Below are 19,819 nucleotides of genomic sequence, written 5' to 3' on the forward strand. Positions count from 1 at the left end.
TGGATGGATAGGAGGATGAACGGAAGGAAGGAAGGAATGGAGGGAGGAGGAGGGTGGGTGGATGAGTCGGTGGATGGGTTGATGGGTGGACGGATGGATGGATGGATACATGCTATGACTTGGAGCTGTTGGGAGGCACGCTGCTGGCTGAAAGAGGTCACTGAAAGCCCCGTGTGTGCCACAGGCAGCCTGTGATGTGTTCTGCGTGGGAGATGACGTCAACATTGAGAAGGCAAACAACTCCCTCATCAGCAATGACCGCAGTTGGAAGAGGAACAAGTTCCGCCTCACCTACGTGGCCGAAGCTCCAGAACTCACACAAGGTACCTCCCACCACGCACCTGGGGAGACGTTCCTGACAGCGGGGGGAAAGGAGGACAGGAGTTCTCACGTCCGAAAGGTCCTTGGCGAAGGTGGGCTTCACTGCTTTGGTCTCCCTTAGTTCAGTCCTCCCGGTGAAGAGAGGGTCAGGAGAAGCTGGAGACCTTTTACAGACAGCTGTTTAACTCCATCACAGGAAGACCGTTGTTCTTCTCCCCCCAGGTCTATCCAGTGTCCACAAAAAGCGGGTCTCAGCCGCTCGACTCCTCAGCCGTCAAAACCTTCAGAGTCCTAAATCCAGGTAGGAGCACCTTGGCCCCTTGGGGTTCCCCACCTGTGCCCCAGATGCCACCCACAACAAGGAAGGAGGACTCCGAGGACTGGCTTCCTATTACCATTCTAAGGGTCCTCGAGACCCCCTTGCCACCAGCATCTTGGTTTCCTGCTTTCCCTTTGCCAAGCTCCAACCTGCAGGGATGAAAAAAGTAAATGGTGACGATCCTTGTGGAAAGGGGAAAGAGAAAGGTTTTTTGAGGACTTTTTAATAGAGACCACGCCCTTTTCAGACTACTAGTGTTCATTGTAATGTGCATCTTAGTCAGAAATCACTTAGTGCCGACATCTCCCTGTGGGTAATTCTTCTCTGCTGTCCTGAGAAATGCCTGCTCAGTCTCTGTTTAAATTCCTCTGGGATGACGGGAGGTTTATTAACCTGTAAAACAGCCCCGTCTGTGTTTTGAGGTCCTGATTGTTAGAAATTATCTTCCTATTCCTTATAACCAAAGCAAATGTTCCTAGCACTTCATTTTGATCCTAAATTGCACTCCCCAGTGACACCCAAAACAGAGTCAGTTCTTCCAAATGAGAGAGCTGCCAATAGCCAAGGACAGTGACCAATCTCTCCCTGGTCCTCATTCCTTCCAACTGTTCTTCCTGAGACCTGGTTTCCCAAACCTTTTGCTTTAGTAAAAAGACACACTCTGGGGCTTCCCTGGTGGCACAGTGGCTGAGAGTCCGCCTGCCGATGCAGGGGACGTGGGTTCGTGCCCCGGTCCGGGAACATCCCACATGCCGCGGAGTGGCTGGGCCGTGAGCCACGGCCGCTGAGCCTGCGCGTCCAGAGCCTGTGCTCCGCAACGGGAGAGGCCACAACAGTGAGAGGCCCACGTACCGCAAAAAAAAAAAAAAAAAAAAAAAAGACACACTCTGTCCTGCTGGAAATGTCATTCCCAGCCCTGGTCACAGTGCAGTGGAGGTCCTGTGATCACTACCAAGTGCACTAAGGCTATTATTACCATCCCCGATCTGGATAGGATGCTCTAATGCCGCCCAGGATTGCAGGTGTTGTCCTAACAGCCATGCTGCTCTCCCATTAAGCTTACGTCCTTGCTGCTCGTGGACTTGAAGTCTTTTCAGAATGATCAGGCCAGGTCTCTGCATCCCTCTACTTGTATAAGTAAATTTTTTGGCAGTGAAGAAAGCCTTTGCATTGATCCCTGTTGAATGGAATCCTTTTCACTTTGCAGTTTGGGCCCATGAAGATCTTTTGAGATCTTGATTCTTTACCTGGCACAGTACAAAGGGAGGGCTCTCCAGCTGGACAGCCGTGGGTTCTGACCCCAGTGCTGCCACATGTCAGCTGTGTGACCTTGGGCAAGTCCCCTGGGTCTTCTGAACCCCTGTCTCCTTACCTAAACTGAGATCGATGGCTATAAAGATGGCCAGTGTTTATCTAGTACTTTCTGTGTTCCAAGCACTGTTTTGAGTCCTCTCTGTGCAGGATCTCCCAGAGTTCTGACCAGCCCAGAAGTAAGTACTAGTATCATCCACGTTTTAAATATGAAAAATGACAATGAGAAAATGCAAGTGACCTTTCAAGGCCACACAGGCTCAGTTCTCTGACTCCAAGGTCAAAATGCCAAATGGCTATACCTATGGCCTCACCAGCATCTCAAGGCTGCTGTGAGTATTAGAAGCAACACACACAAAGCAACTAGCGTATCCCTCATTCCCGTTACTATTCCTTACCCGTCCCAGCTTCATACACCTGCAAATTTAGTATGTGTGCTTTCTACGTGGACTTAAAACCTTTTTTTAAAATTGAAGTATAGTTGATTTACACTGTGGTGTTAATTTCTGCTGTACAGCAAAGTGATTCAGTTATACATATACATACATTCTTTTTTTTAATATTCTTTTCCATTGTGGTTTATCATAGGATATCGAATATAATTCCCTGTGCTATACAGTAGGACCTTATTGTTTATCCATTCTATATATAAAAGCTTACATCTGCCAAACCCAACCTCCCACTCCATCCCTCCCCCACCCCCCCTTCCCCTTGGCAACCACAAGTCTGTTTCTCTGTGCCTGGACGTAAAACTTTTGATAAAGTGGTCAACAGGATGGAGCCCCAGGGCTCTCATGTTCTCTCCCAGATCCTCAAACACTAAAGAAATGGATTGGGAAATTAATCCATTTGAATAATTAGTTAAATGCAATATTCAGAGCATAGTGATCTCTGATACAGAAAGGGACTCATTTGAAATATGCATCGTACTCCCGATTTCCATCCTGTGGAAAAGTACAACTTCAGTAGCATTGGAAGAGAAAGGACTAAGAATCTACTGGGAATTTCTTTCAGTGACAAACTGTGAAAGCCTAGATCACAAAAATTACTCCCCAAACCACAGTACATAAAAAGCAAGGTAATTTGCAAATGTTTTGATGCTGAGTTGGACTGAAGTCCCAGAATAACCCCCAATCCACCTCTGGAAAGGACAGTTAACTCTGAGTGACTTACAAGAAGATATTTCAACAAGGTTAAGAACCAGAAGACAGTATTAACATCAGTTACGGATTAGCTCAAAAAGGACCAAATGGTGTCTAGGCGTTTAACTCTTTAAAAGCGCACTCCATAGCACTGCCTATTTTCAGGCTTACTACCATTTCCAGCTTTATACGGTTGTTGTTTTGTTTTTGTTTTTGTTTTTAAGAATAACTGAGCAAAAAAGCATGACTCTCCTGTTTTCCCCTGCCCAAGGCCAAAGTCGAGCTGTTTGAGCCGGGAGACCATAGCAAGATATCATGTATCACACACCCACCACTCCCACCCCCAACAAGAGACCCTGAATTGCAAGCAAAGTGCTTAAGAGGAAATAAGCCACCTTTTGAAGGTGATCCTTGCAACTCTAAAGAGAAAAGTGACTGCAGTTACTGCCTGGCCAGGAAATAAGTCTTCTACATACGGCAATTAGCAAACAATACAGAAAAGAGTATAATGGAGCACTAATGGGTGGGGTGTGGATCATAGGTCCTAGAAGTCAGAAGGAGGAGGGGAAACGCCTGGTAGGCTTTAGATAGGCTAGTGAATAGAGGGGGGACATCTAAGAAGAGAGAATAGGAGCAAAGATGCTGAAGGGGCCCTGAGAGCTGGGGTATCTCAGAGAAAGATGGGACATTATAACGGAGAGTTCTTGATGGGAGAACTCTTAATTCCCAGCTACCCTCTGATAAAATTGCTTCTCTCCAGCCTTCACCATCTCAACAGAAGACATCAACATCTGGCTTAAGCCCAAGACTTAAGCATCCTCCCTGCCGCCTCGCTTTCCCTCCCACCATCCATCCAACTCTCAGCTGGTCTTGTGGGTCTTGTGTTTCAGCTACATCTCAGATCTGCACCCACCACCTTAAAGCAAGGCCACGATCGTCTGTGATCTGAGTGCCTGCCATAGATACCTAACTTGTCTCCCTGTTTCTTGACATTTCTCTCAAAGATCCATTTTCCAAATAGCAGGCAGACTGATCTTTTAAGAATGTAAACGGAAGCCTGTCCATCCACAGCTTCACATCCTCCAATAGCTTCCCACTGGACTTAGGAAACCTTCAAACTCCTTTGCCATGACAGGTCATGACAAGACCCTCATGATCTGGCCTCTGCCTAGCTCTCTGATCTCCTCTGTACCACCCACCCCTGTGTTGACCCCTCTTCAAAACACTCCAGGCTTCTTTCCCTTCCTCAAATGTGCCACACTTTTCCCAACCTCAGGGCCTTTGCACACGCTGCTTCCCCTTTCGGGAACACTCTTCCCCCAGATCTTTGCATGTCCGTTCCTTCTCATTCTTCAGATCTCTGCTTAAATGTCAAATCACCAGAGAGGCCTCCTTGGCCATACTTATCTGCCAGGCACTTAGCCCACTGCCCCCACCCATCAGCCTCCACCCATCCTCATCCCCAGCCCCATCTGAGATCTTTTTAAGTTACCTCTCAACGAGAATCAGACCCTTTGTTATCTTTATCCATCCCTCTCTCACCAGTGCCTAGAACAGTGCCTGACACTCAATACAGATTTGTTGAAGGTATGAACCTTATTCACTCAAACTGCTCACAACAGACACTGTTTACTCTTTTCCTTGAAGAATGAACATGAGCTAATTTTTTTTTTCCGTTTAATGCTGGACGTTAGCAGACTGTTCTTTCATCTGCGAACCTGTCATTGAACCATTGCCAAGTGTGTGTGTGTGTATGTGAGTGTGTGTTATGCTCCTGGAGGTGAATATAAATACATCACAGGCAGGGGATACTCTGGGGGAAAGGGCTCAAATGGCTCTGCCTTCCCAATGTTGCCCTTTTTCCCTCCCCTAAAACTTTTCAATGGCCCGTATGTGTCCCAAGCTTTTTTTTTTTTTTTTTTTAAGGCTTAGAAAATCCTATACTTAGAAACCCACAGCAGAACTGAGATGTAGGACAATTAGTCTCCAGGCTACTGCTACCCACTGGGGGATCAGCTTCCTGCAAAGCTTCAAGGACCAGCCCGCTGCCCACCACATGGTCCTAGGGCCATGCAGCCATTCACTGCCGGGACTCTCCACATGCCATGCCTTGGTCAGCGGCTTGCAAAGTGTCCGTGGCCAAATTCCCAGCAGAGCCGGGGCCCACCTTGTGGCCCACCTGCCAGCTCCATTCCCATCCCTGCCTCTTATCCTCCAGACCACCTTCGGCCACGGTCAAGAGGACTTCGGGGAAATGGCTGTGCGTGTGAGCCAGCTCAGCGAGTTCGGGTCCTCCGCATTGCTATTTTGTACTGGCCAAAGGAACAGAGGCAGATATACTTCTGAAAGAAATCATGATGATCTGGGAGAAAGTAGGAACTGATCTGTGGGCCTTTCAAAGGCTTCCCCTGGTAGGCGCCGGAGGCTCCCAAATTAGCAACCCCACAGCGCCCTCTGCTGGTTGTCAGCCTCTGCCGATCCCCTTCCTGGAGCTGGCAGGGCGTGATGATGGGTGCCTTGCTCTCCAGGAACCAAAAAATTGGTATGAGCTCAGAACAGAATCAGTCGCGCAAGCGCATTTAATGGGTAAGATCAGTGCCCCAGAGAGAACAAAATCTTCCCCGGGGAAGGAGAGTGGTACCCCACACCCCACCACCATCATTCACAATTTCAGTTACCAAGTTCCCCCCCCCCCATACTAAGGACAGGGGTGCCATGCAAAATATGCCAGCACAACTATTTTTAATAATGGCGGCTATTTGCAGCACAAAAGGGCCCTTGGCTGTGCCAAAAACTCCTTTAAATAGCGAGTCCCATTGGTCTATTCAAGTGCTGATTTACATACCGCGGAGAATGTAGAAACTTCACGTTGAATATCAAGTGTCTCTGTCAACCAAAAACCAGTTGGCAAGGAAGAAAACAGAGGATCTGAAAATGCGAATGTAACTCAAAGAATACAAAAACGATTTGATTTACCAAAGCGCGGTCATCCATCCCAGAGTTTTCAGGTATAAAAATGTGGTATATCTGTACTAAAACTTTAAAGAGGACCAGAATAATCCTAGTCTGAGAATTCATTCTTAGCACAGAGCTCCTGCACTTGAAATCCCAAAATCAAAAGAAACGGCATGACCTGGCAGGCATCAACGAGTTTCTCTCTGGGTTTTCTCCTTAGTTCCGTAAATTTTATAATACCATGGGATTTGTGCACAACGAGAACCTGAGTTTAAGGCCAAGTTCTTTTCCCTTTTCCATGACAAGATGAGGACGCTGGTTGCAAAAGCGGGTGGAGCTTGGGATTTCTGGGAGAGATGGAATTTCACAGAATGGGGACATCATTGCCTGTGGCTCCAATGGGCTAGTGGTTCCTGGCAGAACTCTGATTGGTACGGAGAACAGAGCCTATTCCAGTAGCTGGTTAATCCTGAGGGTCTGAGGTTCCTACAAACAACAAATGTTTTTTGAACACCTACTATGTGCCATGCACTGTCCTAGGTGCCAGAATAGAACAGTGGAAAAAAAACAAATTCCTTGCCCTCTAGAGTTTACATTGTCCCGGGGGCCAGGGGGCAGGCAGGGGGGACAGACCACAAAGCATGTAAAGGAGTAAACTCTGCTGGAGGTCAGTTGATGGTAAGTGCTATGGAGGAAAGAAAAGCAGGGGCAGGGAGCCAGGAAAGCAAAGATGTCTGGGAACTGAACCCTGGGGTGCTCCAGTTAGGGGAGATGAGGAGGAACTGGCAAAGGAGACTGAAGAGGAGCAGCCAGAGAGAAGATCAGGAGAGCCTGGGATGCTCAAGAGAAGGGTATTGAGGAGGAGGAAGTGGGCAGCTGCGTCCAGTGCTGGTCGGATATGACCACAGTGAGCGCTGGGAGCTGGCGCTCGGATCTGCCACGAGGAGCCCGTGGGTGACCTTGCTGAAAGCCGCGGCGTGCAGTGATGGGGCCAGGAGTCTGATTGGCCTGAGCCCCAAAGAGAATGGAAGGAGGGGAGTTGCAGCCGCAAGGACAGACAAAGGAGCCGAGGAGGTGGGCAGAAGCTGGTGGCCCTCATCCCACTGTTCCCCTGCTCTACCCTCCAGCCGATCAACCATCTTCGTGCGTCTCCACACCAACGGGAATCAGGAGCTGCAGTACCAGCCTGGGGACCACCTGGGCGTCTTCCCCGGCAACCACGAGGACCTCGTGAATGCCCTGATCGAGCGGCTGGAGGACGCACCCCCGGTCAACCAGCTGGTGAAGGTGGAGCTGCTAGAGGAGCGAAACACGGCTTTGGGTAACTATGGCTGGGCTACACCCAAGGGTGCTTCCCTTCTCCAGGGAGTCCCAAAGGCAGTGGGTATCTGGGGAAGAGGAGACTTGTCTTCTCAATCACCATTCCAGGTAGGAGAGTGGGTCTCTGTCACCCCCAGCTTACGAGACTGAAGACTCCTCCTTTCTCATGGTTAAATAACCTTGGCCCAACTGGCTAAGCAAATGAATGTCCATGAAGCTAGGACGCTGATGGTTCATCTTCGAGCCAAAGGGGCTTCTACCTTCCTTCATCAGCTAGACACTGATCTTAGCAGAGGCTACTCGTCTAACTTCCTTCATCACCCCTGCCTCACTGCCACCAAGTAAAGAGCAACTGGAGTCCGCCCATGCCTCCTCTTAGGATCCAAAGGCACCCTATAAAGCTCAGTGGTCCGTTGGGATTGAACCATATTTCTGACCAAATTAGATCAAGTCCCAACCTGTTTCAGGGACCATCCTTGACATTCCTATTAAATAACTTTCCAAGGTAAATGGGTCTCCGTGCTTCATCTCAGTAGCCGCAGGTGAGCTCAGAACTCAGGTACAAGGAACTGCAGTGACCATACATGGTAGCCCGGGCTACAGTGACACATCCCCTCTGCCAGGGAGCTAGGACACAAAGTCAGGGCAGAATGTGAAAACAGTTTGTAGCCAAAGCCTTATTGAAAATCCCTTAGGAAGGTACCACTTTAGAGAGACATACCTTCTCTTAATAAATCCAACCCAGACAGTTCTTTCTCCATGTTGGAACAGTACTTTTTATCTTGAAGTAGAGGCTTGTGTGTAGGGGCTGTACTGGAGTAAAGTAAATAGAAGCAGTATTGCATAGTAGTTAAAACATGGTCTGGAGCAATACTGTCTGACTTTATGCATTTGTGCTGTGTGACCTTGGGCAAATTCCTTAACCTTTCTGTGCTTCCATTTGTCTCAACTGCAAACTGGAGATAATAATAGCACCCACCACATAGGATTGTGATGAGGATTAAATGAGTTAATAATATCGATTGATTTTGGACAAGCTCCTTGCATACAGGAGGTGATCACAGGGTCCCCAGGACCCTGGGTATAGATGAGGGACATGGGAGGTGGACAGCCGAGGGGTTACTTGGCTCTGGGGCAGTCCGGCTCTCCAGACCCCATCCTCAGTCCCAGAAGCAGGTCTGGCCTCCCTAACTTGGACCTAAGCCCTCGGAGCCCAGACTCTCCTCCCCGACCCGTCTCTCACCTTCTCTGTGCCTCCACAGGGGTTATCAGTAACTGGACCGATGAGCATCGCCTCCCACCCTGCACCATCTTCCAGGCCTTCAAGTACTACTTGGATATCACCACGCCTCCAACGCCACTGCAGCTGCAGCAGTTTGCCTCTCTGGCCACCAGTGAGAAAGAGAAGCAGCGTCTGCTGGTCCTCAGCAAGGTGGGTCCCTGGCCACATACATACAACCTTACCTCCTCCTCGTTGGAGAATTGTATAGTTATTGCAACAGTTGTCCAGCAGATGGCAGTCTTGAGCGAGGGCTGCCATAGTCTAGTTTGCAGGTCACCACACTGGCTAGTCCATTTTGGCTAATCTTGCCCATCTCCCTTCCTTCTAACTAAGGTCTAACAGAACGAGAGAGCGACCCCGTTGAATCTCAGAGTTCTCTGGCTACAGTCGAAATTGCTGTTCTAACTCTTTTTCCTCCTGCCTTTGGAACCCTTGAGCCTCCATTAGTTCCATCAGAGCCCATGCTTAGAAGAAAAAGAACTTGAGAGAATCCCCCAGTGCCCCGTTTTAAAAATCAGCTTTTTCAGTGCTGAAGAGCTATAGGTATGACTTCAAGATAGAAGAGACCTCTGATGGTAAGGTAAACCCAAAAGCACAGCTTCTACCGCCCTCGCTTAGACACAAAGCTGCAAAAACAATCCTAGCTGGGGGGCTTCCCTGGTGGTGCAGTGGTTGAGAGTCCGCCTGCCGATGCAGGGGACACGGGTTCGTGCCCCGGTCCAGGAGGATCCCACATGCCGTGGAGCGGCTGGGTCCGTGAGCCATGGCCGCTGAGCCTGCACGTCCGGAGCCTGTGCTCCACAACGGGAGAGGCCACAACAGTGAGAGGCCCGCGTACCGCAAAAAAAAAAAAAAAAAAAAATCCTAGCTGGGAGGACCACTCAGATTTCTCCCAGTGGGGCTCCTCCCCAGTAAGCAAGCCACCAGAAAATGATGGTTTCGCTTTCTTCTGCTGTGCAGGAGAGGGCATCAAATGGTGGCACAGGAAGTGCTGTTTTTAATTCAGGGAGTGCATCTTACTTAGAAATATGAAAATAAGCACCAGAAAAAAACACTTAAAAGAACTGTACGTGGTTACCTCTAGGGAGTTGGAGAGCATTATCTTTAATCGTAAGTTTTGAAGAGTTATTTAACTTTTTAAACTCTGTACACACATAACTTTGATTTAAAATGTTAAGTAACGGAAGGGGGATAATCTGAAGAGGGAACAGAGCTTGCGCTCTTTGCACAGGATTATTTAGAGTAAAATTTGATGTAGCTGTGTGTGTTAATCCGCTTCTTCCAAAAAGCGCAAACTCCATTAAAAGAGCGGGGATTTTTTTATTAGGGGAAACACCTGAGTGAGAGAAAATGGAAACAGAGTCAGATAAGACTGAGAGAACCATCAGACCTCAAAACAAGCCTGACCCCAAGTGAAGGAGAGGACAGAAAGTTTGAATGGAAGCGTGTAGGATCAGATCCATGTCAGTTTTCAGGGGATGTCAGTTTCAGTGAGCAGCTGCTGGGGCTTTTGGTCAATTGAGCCCCAGCAGCTCCAAGTCAATGAGGCTGGGGGTCTGGAAAGCACATTCTCCAGAATGCCATACCCTATCAGTAGAGCAAGGATGGGTTTTAGGAACATGGGGAAAAGCTTGGTTATACAATGCACTGGTAATAGGCTTTACCCCTCCTTAAAATCTGAGCCTCCTATAAGCTAAGGGCAGCTTCTAAGATGTAGGAAAAATAACTCCAGAGCCCCAGAGAGTTCCTGTGCTCCCTAGTAACACCTGGGCTTTGCTGTCAACATGCCCCTGAACATGGTCCTCCACACCCCAACCTGTTCCTTCGGGGCTGTCTTTTACCATCTTGAGTGTGACCCATACACTCCGAGGATACACCTCCAGCCTTGCAGACCCACAAATCACACGCCTGCAAGTCATGACTCCCTCCACAGGGCATTTCTCTTGACCTTCGCAAATGGCAGGAGAGTCTAATATTAGGACCACAGATTCTGGAGCCAGACTGCCTAGAACAGGGGTCGGCAAACTTTTTCTGTAGAAGGCCAGGTAGTAAATATTTTAGACTCATGCTCTATGTGTCTCTGTTGCAACCATTCAACTCTGCCATTGTAGCACGACAGCATAGACAATCCTTAAATGAGTGGGCGTGGCTGGGTTCCAATCAAACTTTATTTGTGGACACCAAAATTTGAATTTCATGTCATAGCCTCGGGTCATGAAATAGTATTGTTGTTTTGATGCCCCCCTCGTACCCCCAACCATTTAAACATGTAAAAACAACTCTTAGCTCACGGGCCGCACGAGCAGGTGGTGAGCCAGATCTGGTTTTCGGGCTGAAGTCTGCCACCACCTTGTAGCCATTGGACCTCTATATCCCTCAGTTTCCTCATCAATAAAATAGGGATAACAATCAGATTTATAAGGTCCTTGCAAAAATGAAAACCTGGCCCAGAGAAATTCCTAGGCACGAGTTAACTGTTATTATTTGTTAATTTGCCTTCTTCCCTGGACCTCCTCAAGCGTTCCTTGGAAGTTTGCTCCAGGGTCTGGCTGCGAGTTCTTTTCTGCCCCTCTCCTTGGTGCAGGGTTTGCAGGAGTACGAGGAATGGAAATGGGGCAGGAACCCGAACATCGTGGAGGTGCTGGAGGAGTTCCCATCCATCCAGATGCCCGCCACCCTGCTCCTGACCCAGCTGTCGCTGCTGCAACCTCGCTACTATTCCATCAGCTCCTCCCCGGACATGTACCCCGACGAGGTGCACCTCACCGTGGCCGTTGTCTCCTACCGCACCCGAGGTGGGCAGAGGCGCTGGGAGAGCCCCCGGGTCTGCGTTTCCCCCCCTCCAGGGGCGTCTGCACACCTGCCTAAGCTTCTGCCACGTCCCAAATCCTGGGGAGGTGACCCACCCCCCAAGACCAGGAAACTTGGAAAAGAAGTAGAGCAGCAAAGCGTCCCCTTAGGCAGAGCCAGCTCTGTGCAGAATTAGGGAGGAAATGAGATGTGCATCTGGAGGCTCTCCAAAAGCCTGAGACCTCCTTCTACTCCCTTCCTCCCCTCATACCCCCAACGCAGCAGCTAGAACAAGCCACCACCACCCCTTCCCTCCGAGGGGGGAGCCCTCTGCTGCCTGATGTCCAGCTGGCTGTAGGTCAGCCGGATAACCTGACCTCTGCACCCGTGTTTTCCTCCTTGGTTATAGCAATTAAAATGCACGGTGCCTGGGTATTCCCAGGCCGTCCAGTGGCTAGGACTTGGTGCTCTCACTGCTGGGGCCCGGGTTCAATACCTGATTGGGGAACTAAGATCCTGCAAGCTGTGCAGTGTGGCCAAAAAAACACACAAACAAAGAAACAAACAAAAAACGCATGGTGCCTGAAAGAGCTCTGAGACCGCGGTCCTGACAGGCCACCGAGAGCACATCGATCAAGGCCCTTTCAGTGGGCACGATTGGAATACAAGCCACCCCTAACCACCAGTTTCACGGCCATGAGCCCACCCCAGCTTCACCATTTCCTCTTCCCCGTCAGAGGAAGGGATCTACACGGGGAACTCCAAGGCAGAAACTTGGTGTCGGGGCTGTGAGCCCTCTGCACTGGAGGATGGGGGGAAGCCGGGGCCGGGGGGAGCATGAGGGACAGTAAATCAGCCAGATCACCTCGGTTATCCTGTTAGATGGAGAAGGACCAATTCACCACGGCGTGTGCTCCTCCTGGCTCAACCGGATCCAGGCTGACGAAGTGGTACCCTGTTTCGTGAGAGGGTGAGTGGCGCATGAAAAGAAGCAGCATCCCAGATCTGCATCCTCATGTCCTGAGATGGGGCGGGTGGACCAGCCTGAAGGGTTCTAGAGAGATGGCTGAGTCCGATGGGACTGAGATCAACGTTCAGCATCGCTCCAAGCTGTTAAGGAAACAGGATCGTGGGGGCAGAGCAACATAGCAGAAGCTAAGCAAGTCCTCTAGTCAAGTTCAGGTCAGTGCATCAGATATTTATCAAGTGCATGTCCTGTGCTAGATGGGGCTACAGTAGACGACCAGGCAAAATGCAGTTTCAGCCTTCGTGGAATTTGCAGACTAGTGAAACTTCTATCCACAGTCTGCTGGCCACCCCATGTGTTCCCAGTTTCTTAGAGACCAGGAAGATTTAATTCTCTTCCCTGTCAACCATCTTCCCCTTCCAAACTCAGTTTTAAAGGATATTTCTGCCCATAGCTAACAATACCGTATTGTGCTCTTTAAAGTGTGTTAAGAGGATAGGTTTCACGTTAAACACATTTTTAATCGGAGACGTATTACGGCCAGAGGTGTTAGTTTGTGTAAAAATCCCCTGGTCAATATGTGTTAAGTGTTCCTACCTCAATCAGTCAATCAAATAAAATAATATAGCTTTAAAAACATAAAAATAAAAAAATAAGGGATATGTCTGAGCTTAGGCCCACTGTAGTTACCTTCTTTATCAACTGATAACTTCCCTACCTAAACGGTGGGCTCGGCCAGCCATTTTTCTCAGCTGTTAAGGGTAGAATGGTCATGATATGGTCCACGTACCATCAGCATCAGAATCCCGTGGGGTGCTTCAAAAATGCCGAGTCCTGAGCCTAGACTTACCGCATTGCCCAGGAATCTACCTGGGCACATCTGGGTGATCTGGGTGACCACAGACCCTCTTTGAACGTCCCCACATGATTCTTTTGTACATTGAAGTTTGCAACTCCCTGATTTGGGAAGATCTCATGGACGGTTAATTCAGTGGTTCTCAACCTGGGGTGATTTTGCCCCCCAGGGGCCCTTGGCAATGTCTGGGGAGATTTTTGGTTGTCACAGCTGGAGGGTGCTCCTGGCATCTAATAGATAGAGGCCTGGGTACTACTCAGCATCCTGCAATGCACAGGACAGCCCTCATCCCCGAGAGGTATGCTGCCCCCACTGTCAGGAGTGCTGAGGCGGGGAGACTCTGGGTTAAATCAACCCCACACCCTCTGTGGCTTAGCTCAGCAATGGGGATAGTTGGGAAATGGAGTGATAGCCAGACCCTGAGGACCCAGATTAATGGGACCTCCCACCCTGATAAGGGCCGCCTGACCCCAGCTGAAGAGCTTTAAGCCCCGTTGTAGTTCTACCCAAGACGGCCATCTGGTTTACCTAAGACCCAATAGTTCTTGATCAGATTTGAGCTCAGCAAGGCGTCTGACTCTCTCTTCCTTGTCCAGAGCGCCCAGCTTCCACCTGCCCCGAAATCCCCAAGTGCCCTGTATCCTGGTCGGCCCGGGCACAGGCATTGCCCCTTTCCGAAGCTTCTGGCAGCAACGGCAATTTGATATCCAGCACAAAGGTGAGTCATGGTCTAGCAGGCACACGGTTGCTACCCCCTGGACCTGGGGAGGCCCGCCTGTGTCCCAGCATCCCGGAGGCGTGGTGATGTTTTCTCTGCTTTGTGTCACTACCCGGGGACGGAGGGGGAGCATAGTAGTGACCAGACCCATGGGTGAAGTTTACAGTGTAATTCAAAGGACCTGTCCAAACAAATCGTCCACACAGCTTGTTCCAAGGCCCGAATTCCATCCCCAGAAGACATTTCTTGGACTGTTAAGATAAGACCCCCATCTTAAAATGTAAGCAGCCCTAGAAGGGGTAAGCGTTAAGCCTTATCCAACGGCTGTGTGTTCACGGGATGGTTCCAAAGACTGTCATTCAGGAGCAGGGTTTGCTGTGTGAGAAACATAACAGATCAGCTTTGGGAGGAGAGAGAGGAAGAAACCCACATTTCTGACATGCATTTAACAGGGATTTACTGAGCATCTCATGAATGCCAAACACTATTGTAGGCACTAGAGGCGCAGCAATGAACAAGACAGAGAAACAATTTAAAAAAAAAACTTGCTCCGGTGGAACTGTCATTCTAGTGGAATAGCTAACATTTACAAAGTACAGTTGACCCTTGAACGACATGGGTTTGAACTGCATGGTCCACTTAAACGCAAGCTTTTTTCATTAAATACATATGTATAGTACTACACCATCCGAGGCTGGTTGAGAATCCGCAGATGTGGAACCTTGGATACAGAGGACTCGCGGATACAGGGGGCCAACTATAGAGGACTCGAGCATCAGTGGATTTTGGTATCCAGGGCGGGTCCTGGAACTGATGCCCTAGGATACGGAGGGACAACTGTACTCACTGTGTACCAGGCACAGGTCTAATGTTTTCCATTTTCTTCTTACAATAACCCTATGAGGTTAGACGCTATTATTATTTCCATTTTGTACTTGGGGACACGGAGACATAGAAGTTATGTAAGTTCCTCAGCTTCACACAGAAGCTGGAATCTGAATCCAGGCAGTCTAGTTTCAGAGCTTGGGGGTTTAGCAGTACCCAGTGGTGGGGGCTTTCCCAGAGGAAAGACTGAGACCCAGAGAAGAGAGGTCTGCTGAAGTCTGAACACACTTCACCTACTCCCCTCAGCGTGTGCGCATGTGCGTGTGTGTGTGTGCGAGTACCTATACCGCCTGCCCCAGGGTCCGGGCACCTCTACCCCTGTAGCACGTGCTAAGGTTCTGAGCACCCCTGGCACCACCAGCCACCCCCGAAATCAGGCATCAGAGCTGTCGGTGACAGGAGGTCTTCCCGGTCCCCAGGAATGAGTCCCTGCCCCATGGTCCTGGTCTTCGGGTGCCGGCAGTCCAAGATAGACCACATCTACAGGGAGGAGACCCTACAGGCCAAGAGCAAGGGGGTCTTCAGAGAACTGTACACAGCCTACTCCCGGGAGCCAGACAAACCAAAGGTAACCCCCAGCCTGTTCATGGCCCCCCCACCCCAGCCCAGCACACACACGCGCTCGTCCACCCATGCAAATCCCGTTCCCAGAAACCCCTCACCCTTTCTGCATTCCCCTCCGTGACATTGCTCTGAACTTCAGGAAGCCTGGAGCCTAAACATTTGACTTAAAATATTGAACAGCCCACGTTCTATGATGCCACTTCCATGAAATAGCCACAACAGCCAACTCCATAGAGACGGAAGAGCTGAGGCGTGGTTGCCAGGGGCTGTGGGAAGGGGGGATGCGGAGGGTACGGGGTTCCTTCTGGGGGTGATGAAAAGGTGCTGGAACCAGGTAGAGGGGATGGTTGCACGGCACCGTGGATGTGCTTGGTGCCCCTGCGCTGTATTATACGCTGGAAAACACGCATCTGTTTTATGTTATGTGTGTTTTATCACAATAGAAAGGATTTTAAAAATTAAACAGGGAATTCCCTGGCGGTTCAGTGCTTAGGACTCCGCACTCCCATTGCCGAGGGCCCAGGTTCAATCCCTGGTCGGGGAACTAAGATCCCACAAGGCATGTAGAGCAGCCAAAAAAAAAAAAAAAATTAAACAGCCCATGAGAGGCACTCCAAGTCAGAATGGGCACAGCCGCAGGACTGGGGCATGCCCCTGCTGGATCTTGGGGTTCTCAACTGGACCCCCAGGGGTGTCCCAGGAAAGGAGCCAGGATAGCAGGGAGGGGGGCACTCAGAGGGTCTGGGCAGCAGCTACGTGACCTCTGGCATGGAAGTTCATCAGCGTTTCGGTAGCAGGTACAGCTGCTGAACGTACCAGCTGAATGTCGGGCTCGCCGGGGGGAAGCTTCCTGGACAAACCAAATTCCCTGGAGGCTGCATTGTACACTCCTTGTGTCCACCTGACATTCTCTTAGCCCCCCTGTTATTCCAGCAATTCCTGCAGCAGCTGGCTTGGCCCAGGTGTAACCTGACAGCCCCTTCCTGACCCCCATTTCTTGCTGTCTGTCCTGGGGCTTCTCTGGCACCCCGGCATAGGATGCCTGCAGTACCAGTCCCGCACCTAGAAGTGTGTGGGAGTTAACACCCCCTGGGTGACCACAGGCCATCGAAGAGAGGAGCGGGGAGACGATGCCCCCCTCTACGCCCCTCCAGGGGATGGCTCTGGGGGGCGTGCTGCATGATTCCAAAGAGGGTTCTCAGCAGAGGTGAGCTCCAGAGTGGGGAGCAGCTCGTCACACCCTCAGATCGGCTTTCCCTCCTCTCCTGCTTCACTCTTCCCAGTGCCCTGCGTCACTGCACAAAACATAGACCTGCACACGAGCCCCTGTGTCTGACTCGGCTCCTGGGGTAGTGGGGCCCGGGAGGGAGCTACACAGGATTGTCCTGCAGCCCAGCTCCTTCTCACTGGTCCCCCTTCTCCCTGCAGAAGTACGTGCAGGACATCCTACAGGAGCAGCTGGCAGAACCCGTGTACCGAGCCCTGAAGGAGCAAGGGGGCCACATTTACGTCTGTGGGGACGTCACCATGGCGGCTGATGTCCTCAAAGCCATGCAGCGCATCATGACCCAGCAGGGGAAGCTCTCGGTGGAGGACGCCGGCATGTTCATCAGCAGGCTGAGGGTGAGTGATGGGCCAGCTCCTGGGATTCCTTTTCTGGCATCCAGCTTCCTGTCTCCTCTTCCTCACCCTTCCTGTCTCAATGACTAGGGGACCCATGATGACATTCCTGCTTTTTCCCATTTATGACTGGGGGTAGAGGATACAGGTGGTCCCAAACCATAGTTGAGAGAGAAGGAAGGATGGTGGGACATGCAGGTGTGTGTATTAAATATGGTAGGGAGCTATGATGTGTGAAAATAACAAGTGGGTGGACCACTGGGTAGCTAGATGGAAACCATCCTAACCCAACTTTTCCCGTCCCCAGAAACAAACTGCAGCACTGCTCTGTGCAGTTGTGCAGGTTGGGCACTGCACAAAAAGGTTTGTCCAAGGTGGGCAAGTGGGGGATGAAAGCAACCCCATGCTTGGCTTCCCAAGCAGTGCACCTTGGGAGGAGGGTTGCCTTTTCCTAAGTTGCACAAAGGCTAGTAGCAGCCCAGTAAGCAAAGTCCTAACTGTGGCCAACTGCCCCAAATAGAATAAACTGAGTCCCAGGCCTCCGCAGAGCTCCAGGGGTGATCCCATTCTTCTCCCTGCTTCCCTAAATGAGCAGCAATCAAACATGTTTGCAGAAGAAGCCCTTGCTCTAATTCTGACAATAAACCCTACTAGGTTAAAAACAACAACAACAACTTTCTGGTAGAAACGCCAGAGCTCCAAGGAGAGCTGCAGAGCCCTCACCACTCTGTCTCTTTGGTATGAGTCTTGAGAGACGCTTTCATAGATTCTGCAAAACTCTACAGAATGAGGTTGAAAACCACCCCAACTTAAAATGAATCCACTCTACAGATGGGCAACTTTCTTCAAAACCTTTGGGACCAAGGATGCCAGAACTTAACTCTTCTGCATGCGTGTTCCCCAACCACTGCCTCTCCTCAGCAGGGAGGTGCCTTTTCCCCTTGTTTAATGCTCAGCGACACTGCCCTCTGGGATAGTCTTAATGCCCATCCCTCAGTCCTGCCTCAGGAGCTCCAATGGCTCCAGAAACTCCCGGATGCCACAAGTTCATCCTCACTCGTGCTGTTTCTTGAGTTGTCTTTTTTGTTTGTCTGTTTCTGGGAAAGGCTGAGCTAAGATGCTCGCCGTCAGAAGAACTCCTATGTTCAGAGAAGTCTCCACTTTGCCAACTGTGGTATTCCCTGAGTGCTAAGTGGGCACTTTGTCTTTTCTCCCATCTCTGCTGGTCTCTACAGGCTGTGATGTTTACACTGAACCCAGCCATGCCCAGATCTGAACTTGCAGGAACAAGGAGGAGGGAGGAAAGGGGGAAATGGAGAAGTTTCCACTGGACCCCCTCAGCTCTTCTATCCTGAGAATCCACAAAGCAGCAGCATGGTTCTGGATGGGAACAAAAGGGTTCTTTGCCAACTGGGCTTAGAGGCCCTGCGCCCTAGAAGGCAGAGGGTCTTGCTGAAACAGAGTCTTGGAGACCAAAGGGGTCTCTGGGGGCCCTGCGTTACACCTCGTTTCTTTTTTCTTTCTTTCTTTCTTTTTCTGGCCGTGCCGCAGGGCTTGCAGGATCTCTTAGTCCCCCAACCAGGGATTGAACCCAGGGCTACGGCAGTTAAAGCACCGAGCCCTAACCACTGGACCACCAGGGAACTCCCTACACCTCGTTTCTTAAGGAACCGTCTTCTCTAGGAATATTCCATTCCAGGGTATCAACGTGTCTGCCCTTCTCCTTGCCCCTGGCTGGCATTTGAGGTCTGTTTCCTGGTTGTTTCTGTCCCCTAGGATGACAACCGGTACCATGAGGATATTTTCGGGGTCACCCTGCGCACATATGAAGTGACCAACCGCCTTAGATCTGAATCCATTGCCTTCATTGAGGAGAGCAAAAAGGGCACTGATGAGTAAGCTGTCTCCACCCCATGGGCGGGGTGGGCAGAGCCCTGACAAGCAGGGATGTCTGATTTCATTGACCATGGCTTTCCCACAGTGGGGTCCCCAGACCAGCAGCATAAGCACTTCCTGGGAACGTGTTAGAAATGCAGATTCCCAGGCCGCCCCAGCCCTGATGAATCTGAAGCTCTGGGGTCAGGGCACCGAATGGTTTGTGTTTTTATGACCCCTGGAGGGGATTCTGAGTTCCCCTCAAGTGTGGGGACCCCAGCTTTGGATGTTAACTTCCGCCAGGGTGCCCCCAGTTGAGTGATGGCTCTCACCACTGCAAAATTTGTATTCCTATTCACCGTTCCTAGCATTTACACCACCTCCCTCACCCACAGAGCGCCGCTAGCATTCTCACTGACACAAATCCGATTGCTATTAATTTGACAATTCCACTTGTCCTCTAGAAATTGCTGGAAATGGTCTGAGGTACCACAAAACTGGGACTGAGTCTCACTATTTTAACCTTACATTAATGCTGTGACATGTCACCCTTGATTGTGATCTCACTCCCCCCATTCTCTGCCACAGAGCACCTCGAAACCACCACCGTGTGCCCCTTAAATTAGGTGGGAATTCAGCTGCTTCGTTTTCAGTAGCCTAGGGCACACACACTCCATTCCTTAAGCATCCCCATTTTTTTTCCCCTTACGACAACACAGTGGTCTCAGAAACATACTTTGGTGTCCAGCAGGCTGACATTATTGCCTCGAAGATCACATCTCGTCCTGGTTTGTTGTGTGGGTGAGCAAGCGTTCATTCATCTGTTCATTCATTCATTCATTCACTCAAGATGAGCCAGGTCCTGTCCAAGGCACTGGGGCTGACGAGGAAGTG

The 19,819-nt window shown here is 50.3% G+C and overlaps 1 protein-coding gene across 1 annotated transcript in view; it reads left to right on the top strand.

The window, feature by feature from the left end:
- Positions 1-18,949, top strand: part of NOS1 (nitric oxide synthase 1) — an 86,148-nt gene extending 67,199 nt beyond the window's left edge. Inside the window, exons 19-28 of the mRNA XM_060029297.1 lie at positions 185-323; positions 544-622; positions 7,176-7,369; positions 8,631-8,800; positions 11,235-11,445; positions 12,323-12,410; positions 13,860-13,981; positions 15,286-15,434; positions 16,859-17,053; positions 18,827-18,949. Coding sequence (XP_059885280.1) covers positions 185-323; positions 544-622; positions 7,176-7,369; positions 8,631-8,800; positions 11,235-11,445; positions 12,323-12,410; positions 13,860-13,981; positions 15,286-15,434; positions 16,859-17,053; positions 18,827-18,949 — 1,470 coding nt within the window. The remainder of the gene's footprint in view (positions 1-184; positions 324-543; positions 623-7,175; positions 7,370-8,630; positions 8,801-11,234; positions 11,446-12,322; positions 12,411-13,859; positions 13,982-15,285; positions 15,435-16,858; positions 17,054-18,826) is intronic.
- Positions 18,950-19,819: the final 870 nt, after the last annotated feature.

This window comes from Delphinus delphis, chromosome 13 (assembly GCF_949987515.2).
Source record: "Delphinus delphis chromosome 13, mDelDel1.2, whole genome shotgun sequence".
Classification (NCBI taxonomy): Eukaryota; Metazoa; Chordata; class Mammalia; order Artiodactyla; family Delphinidae; genus Delphinus; species Delphinus delphis.